At 42.6% G+C, this 20,956-nt stretch overlaps 1 protein-coding gene and 1 long non-coding RNA gene across 7 annotated transcripts in view; both read left to right on the top strand.

Annotated features, from left to right (window-relative positions):
• Window positions 1–3,647: 3,647 nt before the first annotated feature.
• On the top strand, window positions 3,648–4,330 carry LOC122113876. The gene is made up of 2 exons (XR_006148474.1): window positions 3,648–4,132; window positions 4,264–4,330. It is a non-coding gene; the product is annotated as an uncharacterized LOC122113876 (long non-coding RNA).
• Window positions 4,331–11,398: 7,068 nt separating this feature from the next.
• The window catches only part of Nfib (nuclear factor I B), a 225,666-nt gene continuing 216,108 nt past the window's right edge, over window positions 11,399–20,956 (top strand). For 3 of the 6 annotated variants that reach the window (XM_042686916.1, XM_042686914.1, XM_042686912.1), the window contains exons 1-2: window positions 11,891–12,694; window positions 18,677–19,208. In XM_042686916.1, the coding sequence (XP_042542850.1) occupies window positions 12,665–12,694; window positions 18,677–19,208 (562 nt within the window). In that variant the 5' untranslated portion in view covers window positions 11,891–12,664. Of the gene's footprint in view, window positions 11,753–11,890; window positions 12,695–18,676; window positions 19,209–20,956 lie in introns of those variants that run through there. The other 3 variants (XM_042686917.1, XM_042686915.1, XM_042686913.1) reach the window with 2 other exon arrangements.

The following is a 20,956-nucleotide window of genomic DNA, read 5'->3' as shown; positions in this document are numbered from 1 at the left end:
AATAAAAATTGTACAGAGACAGCTCTCATCTATTAACTTCATAAAAATGTTCATATCTGACACTTTATGAGCACCTCAATTTAAGTAGTTCTATATCTTTTAAAATAATTATGAAATAGTCAAAACTACTGACTGTAGGCCATAAGTAATATGAATGTTTAGGCTCGTTAACATATTATATATTTTAAAATTTCTACATAAACTCCAAATAATTACTCAATTATTTTAAAAAAGGATGTAGATTTCATTTAGCTCTGAGTCTTAAATATTCCATTATTTTCATTCTATACGCTAAATTTGCACAGATTCTGGTAAAATAACAAACAAAATATAATGACATAATAAATCAGTATATATCTTTTAATAATAGGAAATACTATAAATAAAAACACATTTCTTATATTTTTGAGAAGTAGAAAAGACCAAATAAACACCTTTGGAGTAATGACTGAAAATTACTGGTTTAGATGGGATAGAGGGATTACTTCAATTATGACATAGAGCATTGTAATAATGCATGCTTTTTAGAAATAATTATATAGTGATTATTCCCAGAGATAAACACAAGCAGATGTTGCTAGTACATTTTTAAAAAATCTTAATTTGAAGAAAACATACAGAAACTGGATTACTAGTTAATTGGCTTTAGGAAGAACAAGAAAATCCGAAGTGAAAATATACTTGGGAAGCTTCCAGTAAGTTCTATCGAATGAATGAATGATGCCTGAAACTTTCAACAGAAAAATTTTTTTTTAAATACTGGGTGTACTTCAGTTATGTGTGCCAGAGGTTCAAAGGGCTTATGTTTTATCAGATAGTACTTTTTTTTAATGAATTGGTTTTACTTGTAACAAAAGATGAGCACAAAAAGTTATTAGACATTAATGATATTCTTGAAAAGATTTTTAAGTAAAATCATTTTAACACGAGCACCTATTTTAAACAGTCCCTAATTTACTTATATTTATTTACACCACAAAATATGCAAACTGGGAAACCAGCCGATATTGTAGATTAAAAAATGGTCATTTGCCAATTAACAAAAAATTAAAAAGCAACGATACATTCATTGAAGAGACTACAAATTAACAGAATGATTTTCTATAGGACAGGCTTGAAAATCCATTTTACTTGAATAATCTTGAGTATCATTTAATGATGATATGTGTACATATTTGACAGACAGAAGAGCGATTTGTATAGAAATAAGTATCCTCGTAAGCTTCACATGTCAAAAGAAACACATGACATGCAAATACAAAAAGATAATCTATGGAAAGCCTGAACATGACATGCAATGGTACACTTATTACCAAATAATATGCTTAAGAAGGCATCCACTGACAGGTAACACAAACTAAATTCCTTGAAGTCATATGAGAGTGGAGTAAATTATTTTCTCTTCCCATATATTCATATTTTCACTTGAAAAGATGCTTCCTAATTAGAATTACATTCTCTACAATATCTTTTCTCCTTTGCATGGGGTAGATGTTGAGAAGGATTGATGATTCTGCTATGAGTTTCAAACAATAACAAGAGAGAAGACTTTCTGTGGCAAACTTACAGAAGGATTAGAATTTGGTAACACTTTAAAATATTCTCTCTTCACTTTAAGTAATTTTGTTAAAAATTGAGCTCACCAAATTTTCGTATTTTGTATTTGGTTCTCTAGAACTAAGTATGATTTATCTGACTATAAACCTATTAGTAGGCAATCCTAGAAGAGAAACAGATTCACTTTGTTACCCACCTGAATTGACTGCCTGGGTAGACTGAATTATAGCTACACCAGCTAAGTGTTTAAAATCGCTTAAATTGGAGGAAGATTGAACTTAAAAGTCAATTTTCCATAATGTCGCAGTTGAATGTGTAGATAGTGTGTATTCCACCCTCCTTACCTTCATTTAGTCAATTCTCTTCCCAAAGTTATATAGCCAAGGAAATATAAGTAGTATGCTGGGGCTTTTGGAGAACAATTGGGAACTGTGAAACTTGAAGAGATTCAACTCGTGTAAAATTCTTCATTTTCTTACATCCAAATGGCTCAATCTTTTTTTTGAAATTGAAAATCTTATTCTATGAAAATCTTATTATCATTACTATATGAAAATAGACATGTGTATCATACATGTACAGGCAAAGATCTGTATAATGTTTATGTATGTATAGGAAGGGAGGCATTTTGGGGGTAATGAGGCCAAATGTCTTCTTTGTTTTATAATGTGTATTGCAGGAACTACAGACCTGAACAATACTGTTTACGTTCTCCAGGACTTGGGAGGGTAAACATAATTGGGATTAAAACACTGACATGTTCACATTTAGTAGAGATAAGAACAATTCACTGGGAGCGATTCCGGTCTCACTGGTAATCACATAATTGAACAGGGTTTTTAGAGGATATTTGAAGCTATTGTTGTGTTGTGCAATTACATAATTAGTCAGGATCTCTGCAATAAAATCTTTTCTAAACACGTGTGGGTTAGTTCTAAGTAAATTTAGGCCCAGGTTATAGTTTCATACTTTTTAATAGTTTACATTTTGGAGCAGAATTTTTATAACAGCCTTTAAAAAAATCGTTTTACCCTGCAACTACAGGTACTTAAAGATGAATATAATTAGATTACTTTAAAACTGGGTACTCCCCCCCCCAAAAAAACAACCCCAACCCTCGACATATACTTTCAAATGTGCTAATTAAAACGGCTTTATTTGGGAAGGTTAATTCACTATCGAATCTCTTCTGGCGTGTTTACTTCTGGAGCCCAGGGGTTGCGTATTTCTTGGGTGTCGCTCGTCTCTTTCACCCACATAACCATAAATGACTGCCATGCACTTGGTATGCACAGAAGTCAAAGCGCTCCGGCTCTCTTTTGGGCGCTGGGAGTGATCACGCCATGCAGGGAGGACTCTTTCAGGTTTGGGGTTTTCTGTTTGGTTTTGTTTCTTTTTTTTTTTTTTTTTTGCACGGAAACCAGCGTGGCCCGGAGAAGTTGCGCCCCAGCAACGTGGCGGGAAGTAGGGAAGAAACAGCGACTCCGGCCGCCTAGGCGATCATCAGCACCGTCCTCCCGGGAGGCCCTCCGCGCCGGCACCCCAACCTATCCCGTGGCGCCCCGAGGACGCACGGCCGGGGGAGCACAAAGGCACGGGGGCGCGCAGCACCCCCCCCCCTCCGGCAGACAGGCGCGCCCGCGCTGTGCCACTGCGCCCCCTCCCCGGCCTCCCCACCACGCCCTCTGCCCCCGGCAGCACAAAGACCCCGCTCGCTCACCCACCCGCGAGGGGTGCCCGCCCCGCGCAGGCCGCCACACCCATCCAGCCCGCGCCCGCCCCACTCCCGCCTCCCGCCTCCCAGCCCCGGGCGCCCTGATGAATATGCATCGCGCTGGGCCCGCCCCCGACTCCTCCTTTCGGGCTCCTTCCCGCCGCCAGGCGGAAGCGAAGAGCCGCGCTTCCCGCGCACCGGGGCCCGGCTGGGCTGCAGCGGGGCGGGGCCGTTGAGCGGGGAAGCTGGAGAAAGAGAAAGCCGGGGAGGCGGCGGCGGCCGGTGGTAGCGGAGGACGCAGAGCCCCGCCGGCGCAAGCGCCGAGCTCCGGGCAGGGCGGCGGTTCCGGGGCTGCCCCTCCGCCGGCCAGGCCAATCCGAGGGCGGAGAAAGGGCGACGCGCGACCCCGTGGCCGCGCCGGTGGTGTCTGCCGAGCTCGGCTGCCACCCCAACCGCAGCCCCGCTAAAACAACAATAAAACCCACCCCCACACACCCGCGCGCACACCCGCACGCACACACGCACACCCGCCCACACACACTCTGGACTGCGTTCAAGTCAACCCTGAGAAAGTCTGCAAAGGCGAGGAGGGAACACTGGATGCTCAGATTGAGGAGCTGCCTGCTCTGAGACTTGACTTTGACCTCTTTCTTCTTGGGCCAAGGAGTGTGACGGTGCAGAATTAATCATTTTAAACAGTATCAGACTACTCCCGGAGAGGGGGGAAAACTAACAAAAAGAGACACCAAAACCAGTCTTTGAGAACATCCACAAATCTGTACCTGAGACCTGCGAAGTCTGCGGCCCAGGGTTCTGTGACAGACTCAAGATCTCTTTTATTTAGTGCAATACAGTGTGATGGTATGTGGCTTTGAAATGATGGGGTTTACTGGCTGGTCTTTGCACCCCTCCCACCTCCGGCACAGATTTTACTTTCTGTTTGTTTGCTGTAACATGGCTGGTTTACCCTCAGTGTCATTTCTGCTTTACAGGTTGAGCTACAGTGCTGAATTTCCAGATCTAATGCAAATACGGATTAAAAAAAAATTGGCAACTTCAGTCTATGCGACACTTTTTTTTTATGGCGGGAATAACGTTTGCAAATCCAAACTGCAGAATCTAATGTTTTTCCTGCTTTCAGGAAAAACTTTTTTTTCCCCTTCCTACTCTCAATCCCTTTCTCCCTCAATGTTGGAAAAAAAAATTACAATGCAAATAATACTTTAAGTTGTACCTTGAGCATACTTTAGCCCATTCCTTTTCTTGAAGCATTCTTTTCTTCATTTGAAGGGGCAGCTTTGTTGCATAGTCTCATTTAAAAATATTTTTTAAGTGAGAGAAATGGTATTGTGTGTTGGATTTTTTAAAAAATCTGTCTTCATTCTGGGATTTAGTTCTCTTACCTGCACCCCATAATACTGGAAGTTGTGGCATGAAGTTGTTAACCCTCTTGCCGACATCAACAGCCACCAGGTTGTTTTTTTTTTTAATATTACGATGGATTTCTTCCCACTCCTGTTAATATATTTTTAAAAATTCCTACCCTGCTGTTTCTACTCTGGGATTCCCTGCCCTTCCCCCCTCCCCTCCCCTCCAGCCTAAGTCTGTGTGTGTCTGTGGGTCTGCCTCTTCCCTTGTCCTCTCTTCGCCAGTGCGTCTGGGGCACATTTTAATGCACAATATCCCCATCCATTAAGTTGTGGTTGAATGCAGAGTGTGTGAGGATTTGGCAGCTTTCAGGTTGGGGGGGGGCGGTTCGGGAAGCTAGTTTCGACTTTGACACAAGATGCCGAAGTGGCGTGATCAGAATTATTATTAGGTCTGTGAACGTGGCTATCTTCTCCTCCCGGTTGGAAGAACTGCCATTGAACTTGAGAGGGACAGACAAGATCTCCAAGTTCTTGGTGTCCGCCCCCCCCCACTTACCCCCCCCTCCAGTACAGTAGCTGGCAGGGAAAAGGCGCCAAAATACACAAGATTAACTTTGACTTTCTTTGAGTGGATCTTATAGCACCATCCTTTGTAACTTTAACTTCTAACAGGAGGGAAAAAGTTAACTTTTGAACCCATATTTGAACAGACATTTAAATCAGCTCTAAAATGGAATAAGTCCAGAAAGTCTACACGCATGCTTATGTGGTTAGAAAAGAATGCACGTGTAAATAAGCAGCCGTGCATGTGTGTATGTGACTTAGGAGTTTGAGATTTAATCAAAATCAGAATAAGTGTGACTTCCCAGTGCATTCAGTAAATGGGGGAAGGTCATTGTGAAGTATGGAAGTTGGTCTTTAAGCAGCCAAAGTGAAAACTGCAAAGAGTTGTGAAACACAAAACGTTGTGGTTTCCAGTTTTACATTTGAGGTTTGATGTTTTCATTTAATGGTATGAGAGATGGAGAAAGCTCCAGTGCTGAAAAGTCCCTATTAAATCATATGTGGGCAAAGGTCAAACACTCCAACTCACTGATACAATATACTGCAGATTCCTGCTTAGTGATGAGGAGCACAGGAAAAAGTACTTGGGCAATAAAAGTATTAGAATGGTAATTATCATCGGTGGTTGGGACTGCATTCTTGTGCACTGGGAAAAGGTTTTTACTGGCCCTGATGAATTTTAAAGCTGGGTATTGTTGAAAGCTATTTTAATAGGAAATTGATTAGCTGAGTGTTTCATACAATAAATGGTGACAGATTCATTGTTTGATGTCCAAAATAAATTCCTTTTATTCTTTAGCAGACGCAGGCATCCGTTTAATTTTAATATGGTCAGACTGAGTAACAACATAATTTTGAGTGAATGTGATGTCACAGACATCTGTAACTTTGTTTTTGGAGTTTGTGGCATTACACAATTTGACAGTATTATTGTTTGAAATTTATTAGCTTGTTGGGCTCTTAAAAGGTTTCAGATACATTCAGAGATAAAGTTTGCTGAACATATTTTGCATAGGCCCAGTGGTTTATGCTTTCTCTTTTAATTATTTCTTACATTTTAATTTAAAGTTAAAGTGTGCAATTGTCTACTTTAAAAAATAGAATAGCAGTTATTAAAGCAGGACTAGAGGAAATGGTGTAGAAAGTTTAATGTGGTCTATGATGCACTTTTTATACTTAATACTGAATGTAAGGACTACTTGGCCCATTTTGGATGTAGCTTTCTAAATGTCTCTTTAAAACTGATCCATTTTCAAATGTCACAAAGCATGTGTGGATGGGCAACAAAAGCCAATTTACATGTCAAAATACAATGATGTATAGTTTTAATTTAAAGGTTAGCTATTTTGAGAAGGGCAAGACTGTAAGTACAACTCTCAACATCAGCAGAGAAAACTCTGTGCATGGGAGAGTGTATGCAACCTTTGTAGTATGTACTGTGAATGAAGCCAGGCAGGCAACTGTTACCGAGATTTTTTTTTTCTTCTTCAAAGTTTAAAATAAATCATGCAAAAGTTACAGGCCAACTGCTGACTTTGTAATCTGGGGAACAAGATTGTGAAGTTGGGAATTTCTGATGATGTACTGAATTCATGTCTGTAAGAAGTGGGAACTGGCTACCCCTTCCTTGGAGGCATCTGGCCCAGTCTGTGTTCAGATTGAGTTGTAGCTTGTAAACGTGCTGGGAGATATAGGCACACTTACTGGGATTTCTTTTTTAATAGTTAAGTACAGGCATTTCAGCAGTGACATTATTAACAGCGTCATTTTTCTCCTTTAGTTTTGTCCCCTGGGGAGAGCAAACAGTTCCCAGAAGGGTGGTGGTGGGGAAGCTGAAGATTATTTATTCATTTTAGTGAAAGGTAAAGGGCTTGCAATGGGGGTGGGGAAAACTAATAGGTTATGAATTCTCTAGTGGGGAAAAATTGTTACCCTAATTTGACAGTGGTAGTTTAAGGGCTCAGAGAGCTGGGCATGATTTTGCAATCCCCATCAAGTGTAGACAGGTTAGTCTTAATACTTGTTGGTTGTTTATCTATGCATTTTTTAGTGGATTTTGGTGTTGCTACTTGTGTTTTCCATGCTAAACTTATATGATTCTGGTGTGTGTGTGTGTGTGTGTGTGTGTGTGTCATTTGGGAAAAAGAAAGATCTTTGTGTATGGTGAAGTGAACACTTGGGAGTTCTGCAAGCCAGTTTCCTGAGGTCAGGAGGTCATCTGTCTCTTTTGTATTTAGTTTTAAAATATTGATATTGGCGATGCAACTAGGGTGTGTGGGATTATTGAACCTCTCTGAAAATCACATACAAGAGCTAAAAAAGTGAAAAACTCATTGGGTGTATTAAAAGTGATAGCTTTGTTAAACTCTAAGAAACCTTATATGAAATTGCCCAGGCTTTGCAACCTGTCACTGCAATTTCTTTAGAAAGAAAAAGGGTAAAAAAAAAAACAAACACAAAAAAGTATTAGGAGATATTTGAGTTGTTAAAATCCTCTCAGGAGGTCAGTATAAGGCTCAAACTGGGTAGCAATGCCTATTTTTTAGTATACAATTATGTTTCGAAAAATCTACATGCCTGAACCTCTGGCATTCCTTTTAGAAACTAATAAACTTTCTGTTAGAAAAGACCTCCCCTTCCTCAATGATTGTGATTGGGAATGGGTGATCTAGGGAGGGGGTCACTAGTAATACTGATTCATAATGAATTTTCTTGTGACTGAGGGAGCCATGGACTTTTCTAGCTTTTCAGCCAGGGTTTGGGGGTGAAAGAAATGGACTGTCTTTTATCCCAGTTCCCTAACTCTCTCAGAGGGAGAGAGGAAGAGAGAAGAGTTTGGGCAAGGTAAATAATGCCTGAGTGTTTAAGTCCATTTTGATAGTATTAACACTTTTTCAGAGATATTTTAAAATAAGTTTTAATACTATGACACAGAAATGCTGGAGGAGGGGGGGGGGGAAGGGAATAAAATGCATGCACTCTCCCAGCTCCTCCTCTCTACTCTTCTCCCTGGAATGTGAAAGATTGATATTTCTCAAAGCAGAGGTGACTGACAAGAGCTGAGAGAAGTCAGACAAAGCAGATGCCCCGTGCACCCAAACTCACCAGTCCCTCAATCACAGAACACTCTCCTGGAGTTCTTCCTAAGAAGGCCTGAAGGGACCTTGGCATTGGCTGAACAAGAAGCAGTGCTTTGTGGGGTGTCAGCTATCCTGACTGTGGCTCCCAAGTCTAAGACTCAAGGCCATGCATATAAAGCACCAGCAGCCACTATGCCCTTCCTTCCAGAATGTCTTCCCCCCCCCATCACTTCACCATTATTGCTTTCTCATTTTCCTTTTGCTTGGAAACAAATCAAAACCCAAAGCTACCAAGCATCCTCTATGGCCCAAGATATACCCAGCTAGAAGCACTGCACAAAACACAAGCATGGGGCACCTGAAGAGTTTTGATCCCCGGAGGGATGGGCAGGGAGGCCCCATCTTCACTTCCCTGGGGTCTTACCTGGGTCTGATGCTGCTTCTTGACCCCTGGTGCTGCTGCAGCTTTTGTGAATTCTTCTGTGTAATGGTTCTCAATTTTTCCTTTTTCTTTTTTTTTTTTAAGCTTGGGAGAAACTTTTGGATGGAAACGAGAGTTTTAGAATGGCAAAAGGAAATGGTTTCTGTTGGGAAGGGAGACTAATAAGAGGAGGAGGAGTAGAGATGTCTGAAGACACTTGCTCAGGGCCCAGCACTGGGCCTCTTTTGCCAGGGGACAACGGTTGGTTCTGGGCTCTCTGGCTGAAAAGAGTGCTCTCTGGGTGCCAGGTTTTCACTGGGGGTGGTGTGGTGAGGAGGGAGGGAGGAAGGGAGGGAGGGAGGGAAGGAGAGAGATGGGCACTGGATTTTTAAAGAGACCCTGAAATAATGGCTCCTGTAAGAGTCCAGGCATTCAAAGAGGTGTGTTCAAGGACATGAGTGCATTTGTGCCAAGGGGAATGTCTTTTATGGTAAATTAACTCCAGTTAAATTGAATATTTGTTCAAAGGGAAACTCCAGTAGTTAAAGCTGGTATTATCAGTGGCGCTTCCCCACCCCCTCCCACAGAATCTGATGAGGGTGAGAAAAAGGATGCAAGGTATTGTGCAGTATAAAATGATGTTTTGGGGCTTGTTCTTTTTTTTTCTTTTTAAATTTATGATGAATTTGCCTAAAATTTATGAAAGGAATAAGTATGGATTAACCCCAACTGTCACCTCAATTCTTTCATCTATAAAGACTGTCAACTTTATTCCAGCTTTTCAAAACGAAGAAATGACTGGCACAAAGGAAATTAACATTGTCAGTAGTCTGAGTAGAGAATTTTCCGTGGTGGTGGTGGTGGTGGGGGGGTGTTGCTCCTTCCCATAGCGCATGCCCTAAAGGGTTAACTTGCCAGCTTTCTCAGTTTCCCTCCACTTTTACCTGTCTTCCCAGACCCACAGCCCTTCTCCTTGGCCTCAACTCCCCACCCCCAGCGCCCTTTCTTCTTTGGGCTCCGGGTTTACGGGGGCTGCAGCTGGTAGATTTGGCAAGCTCGCCTCATTAAGAGCGCTCTTTGAAAACGGACTGTGTTTGAGCATTTCCCTAATGAGGACAGGACGGGGTTAAAAAGTGACCATTTCATGGTTGACTTGAACCTGCCTACTTTTCTTGATGTGTCGTTGTGAAATGTTTGATGTGGATAACTCCCACTTGGTGAAGGAAAAAGTCACTGGTTTCTTCAGGTCCTCTGGGGGAGGAGAGTTGGGGAGGGGGGCGGCGACGGCAGGAGCGCAAGGCACACGGAGGAGAAAGTTGGGAGACGTCGAGAGTGTGAAAAGCGGGAAGGGGAATTTGCAAAGCACCTCCCAACCACGGGACAGCAAGGTTGGGAGCTGGGCTAGCCGTGTCCGGGGGTAAGGGTTGTCCAGGCTGCCCCGAGCTAGGTAGACGCCCGCCGGGAGCCCCAGCGCTCACTTTTCTTTTCTCCATTGTCTGGACAGCCTTTGATTTCAGCACCTCCCTGCCCTCGGCAAATAACCAGAATTGGGCTGGGGGTGGGGTAGGGGTGGGGTGTGAGGGGGAGGGATGAGGTGTGTGTATTTGAAAGGGAGCTAGGAAAGTCACTTCCCTCAAAATCCCCAGAATCAAGTTCATTCACTCGGGGCCCGAGGCTCAAGATGGGGTGGGGGCGGGGAAGTAGCACTGGAGGAAGGCGGGCACCCCGTGGCTCCTGGCCCGCCGCCTCCTGAGGACCCGAGTGGCACACGCACCCCGCGCCCGCGACTGCGCGCGCTGTCGATCCGCAGCCCGGGGCGCGCCTCGGCCCCGCCCAGTCTGCCCTCCTGTGGGGAGGGAGCCGCTTTCCTCCAGCGCCCTGTGGGTGGGGATTGGGAACCAGCCAGCAGGGCTGCAGGAGAGTGCTGGAGAAGGAGGAGGGAGCCCGAGGCGGCTGTGGCGCTGCCCGTGCTCCCGCTCAGAGCCAGGCCACGTGCACCGGGCACCCCTAGGGAGGGCGGCAAACCCCAGCGAAGCGCTGTGCGCCGCTTTGGTGTAGGCGCTTTGGGTGCCATTCGGCGCTAGGGAGACTGGAGAAGACCCCGTACCCTTTATACCTGCAAATGTGGGCTCTATACTGGGCCATCAGGGCGGAGCGCCTTGTCCCCCAAGTTTGCACTGGTGCTCCCCAACTACTTAAGCTCAAGTTCACTCAGACTCTTGCCTGTTAGGCCCCCCTCCTCTTTCCCTTCAGCGACGGGGTGGGCAGACCGCGCTGGCCTTGGGTGAGAGGCTTGGCGCCCTAGCCCCGGCCCTGGGGCGGCCTGGGTGTGAGGGAATTTTCCATTCCTTTCTGGAGCCCAGGCCGGTTCAGTGCTTCTCCCACTAGGATGTTCCCACGGCTTAAAGAGTCCGCAGCGGGCACCAAAATACCTCTTGCAGAGAGTGATTTTCGGGGTGGGTGGGGAGGATTGCGAAAAGTAGAGCTTTATTATGTTTTTAAAAGTCGTACTGTTGCATGGTTATGATACCTTTAACAAACGGGGGAAGAGAAGGAGCAGGGAGGGAGGGAGAGGGAGAGAGAGAGAGAGAGAGAGAGAGAGAGGGAGAGAGAGAGAGAGAGAAAGAGAGAGAGAGAGAGAGCGCGAGGCAGAGGCGCGCAGGAGGAGGAGGAAGGTGGGGGTTGGGGGTGTGGAGAAAGGCTGGTGCAAAAGGAATGCGCGTTTGCAGGAGGAGGAGTAAAGCGATGATTGTGTAATTAAATAATAAAACAATTCTTAAGTCTGATTTGGAGAGAGCTCGAGCGGGGTCCAGAGGGTGGAACCGGTGAATTTTTCAACTTCCAAGTTTTGCAACGAAAGAAAGCGAGAGAGGAGGGGGGGGGGGGGAGAGAAAAGAACCTAAAGCAGAGGAGTTTGGAGTCGAGCGGGAAAGCGGGATTTATCGTTTGGGATTTTTTTTTTTCAGGAGATCGTTTCGATCCCCTGGGTTGTGAGCAGCAGCGGGCGGCAGCAGCAGCAGCAGCCGCCGCCTCCACGCTTAGCCAGGTCAGAAGCCAGAAGCCGGGCGAGTCGGGCAGGCGGGCGGTCGGGCGGGCGAGAGAGCGAGCGGGCAGGCGCGGAGGAGCCGGCGCGGGCGGCATTGGCGGCGGCTGCAGCGGCTGCAGCCGGGGACCGCGGGGCTGCAAGCCTCTTCCGCCCGGGAGATCTGCGCTCGCGCCCCCTCCCTCACCCAGGGCCTCTCCCTTCTCCCCCACCCCACCCCGCCCCCACCCGGCTCTCCCTCGCGCGCGCCCCGCCACCCGCGCGCACTCGCTCACGCTCCCCCTTGCGCACACATGGTCGGCTGGCGGCAAAGTTTCACCGGCGAACACCACTCCGGGATCCTGCCGCAGTGTTCGGAGCTGTAACCTTGAACTTTCCTAGTGCGGTGACACATTTCTCCTTGCTTTCCCTGCCGCCCGCCCTCCTGCGCCCCCTTCCCCGCCTTTTTTTTTTTTTTTAAAGCATTTCACCCACAACCATCATCCCAACCTAACCCACACCGAACCTTCGTGCATCCCCAAGCCCCCAACAACAACAACAACAACTGCAAAAACAAAACAAAAAAAGAAAAGAAAACAAATTCCCCGATCCTGGCGAAAAGCAACTAACACCGGCGGTGGCGACGGAGGCGGCGGCAGCTCGGCGAGCACGGCCGGCCAGCGCGCCCGGACTGCAAGAGGGTTAAAAGTGTAGATTGGATTTCACCCCAGGAAATCTAGCACGCCGAGTGAACTTGAATCTTTGGCTATTTAAGGAGGACTGGGTTTGTTGTGAAGTTGCGGTGATCCGGCACAGAGCCCCGTCCTGATTGATCGCATCGCGGGGCTCCGATGATTGTAACATGAATAGATGAAATTCTTGCTTCTGGAAGATTTTCTTGGGCATCTCCGGGAAAGTGCGTTTTAAGGCGAAGTCATGATGTATTCTCCTATCTGTCTCACTCAGGTACATATCTTCGTCGCTTTCTCCGGTTTTCTCTCTGGCCCCATATGCTTTGTTTGGTTTTATTGCTCTGATTCGTGGGGACAATTAAAGGCTTTAGGTTACCTCCACACATCCTTGTCCCATGGAGAAGTGGCCCAGAGTTGCGGCAGGCTTTGAGGGGTGGCGTGGGAGCCCTGCGCCAGGCCTCTTCCCCCCGGCTGCCGGGCGCGCCCGGCCCCCCGAGCCTTGCGCACGGGGAGTTGGGCACCGGGCCTTGGAGGCTGCCGGGGGATGGGCAGAGCCAAGGCCCGCGAGCTTAAGCCCTTTTTGCAGGCCCCTAAATGTGGGCTGTACCGCTGTTTGGCACCCCTGCGCTGGGGTGCCGGCCGCTCCTCGCCTCCACTCTGCGCCTGGCTCACGGAGGCGGACGAAGGCTTTAGAGGAGCTTTAGGGGACTGAGCTCTTAACAGCAATGAACTTGGGCTAGGGGGACACAGGCACCAGGCTGTGTGGGCGCCTCTGGACTTTGCTGCAAGCAGTGGGCGGGCAACGAAGCAAGTCCGAGGTTGTGGTCCCTGGACCCATTCTTTTGCTTTATTTGAGGACCTGAAGTCCTGATCGGTAGTGACGCTGGCACTTTGGGCTTTCCAGTGACCACACCACTGAGGTGGCCTTTACCTTGCCAAGAGTTTAGATGGTTGTGGTGAATGTTAAGGACTTTCCGAACTTGCTCATTTTGGGGGAGACCTATACATTTGACGGCATTTGAGCATACTGAGAAGAAAAGTAATACTGGGAAAGTAAGGTGTTTTTTTTTTTAACTTTGAAAATTGCTCTAATTTGGGGAACAAGGTTATAAAACAAAACCCTGGTTTTGTATTTGAAAGCACCGACACAATTTCTATCACTTTGAACCAGTCAAGTGGGTAAGTGGAGACACGGCACAGACTTACCTGGGCGCAGTTTTCATAGCTGCCCTGCCTGCGAACTAATCTACTGATGAACTAATTAACTAGCTATTATAGAATTGTTATTTGAAACAGTATATTAAGTCTTTAAAGTCATGGGACAATGTGCTTCAGTTTTTAGGTAGGACTATGTGGCATGATTGATCATCTGATAACTATTTTCTTTAACATTGCCGTAAACACTAAGCACTTAAAGAAATGTTGGCTAGGTTTGGCTGTGTTAAAAATTAATAAAATCTAATAGGACGATGCATTTTTATAATGGACAAATAATTAAGATTTCAAATGTATGACAATTAGAAACCATTGTGATTCAAAAGGACTGATGCACTCATAAATTGTGAATGAAGATGAAAACAATGATAAGGCTTATTCAATGATTGGATACAGTCCTGTAGCTTTTTGGCTGACACATTTTTTATTGTTTATATTTTGTTTGGCATGTGAATATGATTAACTTAGATATGGCTATTTTAAGCAAGTAAACGTGAACTTTAATTTAACAAAACTGGAAAAAATGGGCTGCTGAGTTATTTGTACTTTCAAAGCTAGAAATGATAGTATCCAATGATTATGATGAAACTGTTTCAGGTATAGCGAATTGCCTGCAATTGTTAAAGTTACTTTACTGCTACTCATCAGTAGGATTTTTTTCTCTTTCTGGTAAAGTATGGCCATTTATAGTATTTTTAAACTGAGATCAACCATAACTAATTGACATAAGTTTTCAATTTACAAAGTACTGCATCATTCATTCTCACCTGTAAAAGGCCGAAAAATTGTGTTTTCTGGATTTTTATGTATAGTTTCAGCCTTTCTGGAAACACTACTAGTGATAACATTGCATTTTTGTGCTCTAAATATGCATTGAAAAGTCACTAGTTTTATCTTACTTTGTGTATGTTAAAAATTATTGCAGAATCTGGACATATGAATGTTAGGAGCACATACAGCATAATTACTCAGCTATCATATTAGTATTCAAGGATTCATGCAAACTAATTTATGATGACTAAATAGTCTTTGTTATTTTAACAATATAAATTTGGGCTGACATATTAAAACCTTTTTTTTTTGAAGGCCTATAATAGAGAAGGAATTTCAGTTTCTTAAGTCTTCCTTAACTAATAATCTCTGAGTGAAGTTATAGGTAGTAGAAAATATTGCAGAAGCTAGGACACATTTACAGTGCTCTTTTTGTATCAGATCAATAGTTTTAATCTTGTATTAGAAGAGCCTAATAGCTATAGCACAACTCCCTTTACAACATGCACATAGGAAAAAAAACGTAACATTCTTATTTGGTGGGAACTTTATAAAGTATTGCAGTTCTTTCATTGAGATAATCTAGATTTTAGCAAGAATTTTAATTTAAAAGGAGTTACTGTTTAAGTTGATATTTAGCAAAATATACTGTAGTGTCAATATAAACTGACATTTATAGATCAGTATAAATAAGCTGTAAGTGGAAAATTAAGACCCATTAGGTGATTTGAGTTTTCTTGATGTAATATAAACCCTTTAATATAACTTTCAATTGGCAAGATGACATTGAATTTTAAAAATTTTGTTGTCATAGTTGTTCTTTAAGTACATTTTGTCATGGTTTATTATTGTATAGTTGATGCTCCAAGAGCACCTACTTTCCCTCCACTATATTGGTCCAATTTTCCATTCCTTTCATGGAAACCATTGTTTCCAGCAAGGAAAGCAAATATATCTAGTTAAAATTAGAAAGTTTACTTTTATTTTGAAATTTGTAACTTGCTTATTTGTTTCATCAGTTTAAGCTAACTAAAGGCAGTTTTGTAAGAGAAAGGATTATTGAACATCAATGTATTTTAATAAGCATTATGACTTGCATATTGCCTTGGTATAGAGCCTTTACGTCTTAACTCTTGTGTTTTGATTTTAAAGAATAATTTTAGTAAACGTTTAGTGTTGTAATAATTCAATTGTTAGGCTATTTGAATACCTTACTCACTTTTTTTGGAATGAGAAGTTACTTTGCTCCACATCCCCATCACTTGCAATCATTAAGACTGTATTGCTTCTCAGCATTAGAAAACAGTCTCACATGGGAGATGACATTTAGACATGTTAATGCAAAAATGTATGTGACATATTGCAAATCTCCATTACTACCATTTGGGGGGATCTGTCCCCTTATTAAATAAGTGTTTCACTTAAAAGGAATCCACATCATTGTGAGGCCCTGAAAGATATGAACAAGGCAGAGAGAAAGTTTGCTACCTCTCATTATCAATCAGCAGAAATGCGTGTTTTAAAACAAGATTCGGCATCAATAATAGTAAACTCAAGCTAATGTATTTTTATGTGTATTGGCAAGGAGTTTCCAAATTCAACTGTCAAATTTGCATTTTCATTGTTTAAAGTAATTTGTTAAATTTTTGAAATTTGGTACAGGATAGATGATGTTTTTGTTTTACTATTGAAACTTCAATCTAGTTAATTGAAACTGTGTGTGATGTCTTTATAAGAAAACAAAATGTCACTGAACATTGTACTTAAGAATGTTAAGTACTTAAGTGTTATCTAATTGCTTAATATCTATTAAAATAATATTGTACTTTTGAAAGCAGGGCAAGGGTAAAAGGAGTGAGACAAAGCTCCCTCATGTGCTTCCTACATTCTCAAGCTTTTAGTTTATGAGCGCATATACGCATGTTTTTCAGTCATATCAATAAATCATAGTGAAAGTCAGGTCATAGGAAGTGAGTTCCCAAAGCACATTTAAGTCCACATTTCCTCGAGCAGGCTTTCTTTTTGCATATATTTTTGAAGAGGGATAAACAAAGTTTTTATAGTTACAGTGAAAACTAAAAGCATGGCATCTGAAAGTGTATGGAGATAGGGAGGTCTTATCATGGGCTGTGGTTGCTGTGAGCAGGGCTGCCTTCCCACACAAAGAACAGATTGTGGTTTAACTCTTTCCATGGCCTAGTTTAATGTGCTCACATAGTAACTGAATTGTTCAAATCTCTGCTGGAAACTACTGATCGGTTTAATGATTTCCTCTATGGCATTTGGTTATGCCTCATGCTGTGATGTAATCAGCTGCATTCTGTATTGTTATAAAATTTTGATTCATATTTAACTCTGCTGTAGGAATGTTTTACGGCAGTGTTAGAACACTTGATTAACTACATTATTGACTAGAGAGGACCTACACCTATTCTGTGTCTGAACTTCAAACTACTGACGTGTTGCAGTCTTTAGCATTGAAACTTTGAATTTCATCTTAAAAATGTATTCATAGCTACATGGAATTTGGGGGCCACCTTCTTTGTTGGTGTGTCATTCGTTTACTTTCATCACCTTTACCTAGAGTTAGTCACTCTGCGGGTCTGAATAGAAGTTAGTCCACATAGCTCAGGGTGACTAACACGAATGTCTGTAATTCTCACTTGGGATGTAATCAATTAGAGAAAGTTATTTTGTGGTTGGGAAGACAATACAGTCAATGTGATCAGAAAAAATGAAGTGCATGTTTTCATCTGCCTCAGATCTTGGCTTGTTGCATACATACACAGTGTGCATGCACAGTACCTTATGCCTTTTCTTCCAACAACAATCAGCCTCAGCTTATCAGATAGGTTTTTACGAAAGTCAGGAAATAATGAAACACTGACTGCATTTGGAAGTAACTTGAAATATCTGTGAGTAGAGATGATCTACCATTTCTTCCTGTGTCCTCTCTATAAAAAGCTTAGAAGAAGAAACAGGCAGGAACAATGTGGAGCTTAAAGGTAAACCACTGAGATCAGAAGACTGGTTCTAGATAGTCTGTATACCACCGGATTCACAACCAGTATGTGCACCCACAGTCCTGTTCAATAATCTATCTACGCGGCAAATGAATTGTGTAGATTCTACAAAAAGAGTATCTGACCAGCGGAGCACTCCTGGTGTCACTCTGCCACAGCATGCAGAGATACAAAGAATGTAAAGTTGGTGCCAAGTTGCCATTTTTCATTGTTCACCTCAGATGGATTTTTAAGGGGTTTAGAATAATTGCCATACTCATGTGATCAGTTAACAAATTAACTGACTCGGTGGGGCTGCATAGTCTATAGGAAAGCTGCCACAAGAATGCTCATGCAATTTTGTTTTAAACTTGAAAAACTTCTATTTAAAAATGCAAGAGTGTGTCTGTGTGAGAGTGTGAGAGTTTGAGTGTGAGAAGTGTGCCTGTGTGTGTGTTGGGAGCTGGTGTTGGTGGTTTGAGGAGAGAATGCTTAAAGTGTGGAAACCTTCTGCCGGGACACTGGCAAAGGACGCTGATACGACAAGCTGTGTCCTTTGCCCACTTTCCCTCACTGTATACCGGTTTCTCTAGTTACCACTCTTGGAATGGTGCTGTTTCAGTGTTGGAATGTTGGACGTTTGATAAGAAAATGGATCAAGTTTAATGGCGCATGCTCTTTGTGCCACCAGCAGCCTCTTGCTGAGAGCATGCTCCAAAAGCGGGAACTGTGTGGCATTACACTGAGCATCTATATGCTTTGTGTTTCTGTGCCACAGAGAAGAGAAATGAACTGTGGCATCGTTCCTGCCTTCTGAGAAGCTCTGCTCCGGTTCTAAAAAAAAAAATCTCACTGTGTTCTTTGTAAAATGGTACTGCATAGTGTTTAGTTGGTCTGTCAAATATTTAAATATTAACTTAGGTGCCAGGCACCTTGGCCACATATGTTTTAAAGAATGAACAGTGCATAATTTTGGGGCAGGCATGAGGGAGGATGGGGCCAGAGGGAAAATACAAAATAAGATCTTATTTTCTTCATAGGAAAGAGACTCAACTTGTAAATTTTGGTTGGAGAGGGGGCAGCTTGGCATACTTTCTTTTTTTCCCCTCTTCTTGTCCTCCTATTTTGATCATTGTAAATGAGTGAAAAATGTTATTTTCATGCATAACTTTTTAATACTGATTTGAGGATGAGATGTTGCTTTATCTTTTGAGCATTTAAAATTAAACTGACTCTGTACCTTTTCTTTTCCCTCTCATCTTCCACAGGATGAATTTCACCCATTCATCGAGGCTCTTCTTCCACATGTCCGTGCAATCGCCTACACCTGGTTCAACCTGCAGGCTCGAAAACGCAAGTACTTTAAAAAGCACGAGAAGCGAATGTCAAAGGATGAAGAAAGAGCAGTCAAAGATGAGCTTCTCAGTGAAAAGCCTGAAATCAAACAGAAGTGGGCATCCAGGCTCCTGGCCAAACTGCGCAAAGATATCCGCCAGGAGTACCGAGAGGACTTTGTGCTCACCGTGACTGGCAAGAAGCACCCGTGCTGTGTCTTATCCAATCCTGACCAGAAGGGTAAGATTAGGAGAATCGACTGCCTGCGACAGGCAGACAAAGTCTGGCGTCTGGATCTAGTCATGGTGATCCTGTTCAAAGGCATCCCTTTGGAAAGTACCGATGGAGAGCGGCTCATGAAATCCCCACATTGCACAAACCCAGCACTTTGTGTCCAGCCACATCATATCACAGTATCAGTTAAGGAGCTTGATTTGTTTTTGGCATACTACGTGCAGGAGCAAGGTAGGAGCAGATTGTTCTTTCTTCTAGCAGGGCAAACATGATCCACAAACCTCCGTAGATGGAATATCTGGCTTGGGTTAGATGGTCCTTGGGGGCTCTAGATCACCTCTGTCTCTCTGGGTACAGTGGTGTACCCATCTCCATTCACATTCACTGCCATGTGCGGACCATGTAAATAGACATGGAGCTGTCTTATCTGGAAAGGTATTTAAAGAAAGAGCCAAAGATAGGAGTTTTTTGTTTTTAACATACGAACCGACATAGAGTACTCTAAAAAACAGTTTATTGAAACTTAGATTTCTGTGCTAGAAATCTCTGTCATATTTAGCTGTCTTTTCCCCATTTGAAAAGGTGACTTTATTTATGAATAGTCAAACTATTCTTTACAATCTTTGTGTTAGTCTCTTAACTAATGAGGTAGATGAACTTCATTCAGGAATTTAGGATTCTAGGATTGAGAACAGCACTTATTATTACAAAATGCTTAGGAGAGCTACTATCTGCTTGTGTAGACCTAGATTTATGTAGTTTTAATATTTTTAACAACACCTAATTTTGATTGTGCAATATTTGCTGCACATTTAGTACACTCTAGCTCTTGTTTAAATGATATGTGTTATTTTCCCAGAATGACTTGGGAACACTTTATATTGTTAGTCTACTTGAACATGAATTCTTGAAACTTACCAAAGAGGAAAGTCAAGGCTTTCCTTACAGAACAAAAACAGAAAGTAGACTGGTTACACTGGTTTAAAATAAATCCCAAAAAGAATGCAGAAACCGCATACCATACTAGTGTTTTAAAGTACTCCATAAAGAGTGTTATAAATGTTGCCTGAGCAATTCAAAATAGGCGATGTTGTTGCTGACTATTTGGTGAGTTCATGAAATATGTTTTCTGATGTTTTGATTTTTCTTAATGTATTTCCCTTAAGTAGATGAGAATTTCTTTTCTTCAAACCAGTGTGACAAGATGTAGATACCTTTGTATTAGCAACAGTCTTTAATACAATATCACTTAAAAAAGCAGCTTACCAAAAGTGGCGTGAAGTTTGAGCTGCCACAGATGAGTCATTTTGGAACTTGGCCTGGCCGGAGGAAAAATGGCCTTCAGATAGATAGTCAGGTGGCAGACAGTTACCTGATGTTCATTATAAAAATGGAGGATTTAATAAATTTCCAGGCACTTTAATGTCATCCCAAAACGTATAACAATGACTCTTTGGATCTAGAAATTTAGGTACTAACGATGAGCTGCTTTTTGACCTGGTATTTCCTTGGTTCAGGTTTAGAGATAGGCTTAAATGTCATTTAAAAATTTTCAGTATGATTTTAAATGATGGTGCTGGACATTATACATTTGAAATACACATATATGTATGTATATATGTATATATATATACATATGTATGTATATATATTTCAAATGAAATACTATATTTGCTATTTTCATGTATTTAAGAACTCAAGTTCAAATAATTATGGTTGGGAGAAAATATATTTTCATCCTGTGTATCCTAAAGTACAAGCTCATTAACACATGACAGTTAATTTGACTGACAGCTGTCTAGGAGGTGGCATGTGAAGGTGGGCTGTATGTATATGTTGGACTGACTACAAATGGTTTGTAACTGTATTGTAAAAAGTCAAGACTGGAAATCAAGTTTTAAAAGTGGGTCATGTAACTTTTTAGGGTAGAAAAGGAGGGTTTGAGATTACCCCACGGCTGCTCTCATTTTTAACTTGCT

Source organism: Dipodomys spectabilis, unplaced genomic scaffold, assembly GCF_019054845.1.
Source record: "Dipodomys spectabilis isolate Male_0828 unplaced genomic scaffold, ASM1905484v1 ptg000098l, whole genome shotgun sequence".
NCBI classification, from domain to species: Eukaryota; Metazoa; Chordata; class Mammalia; order Rodentia; family Heteromyidae; genus Dipodomys; species Dipodomys spectabilis.
This window is presented reverse-complemented; position numbering and strand designations above follow the sequence as displayed.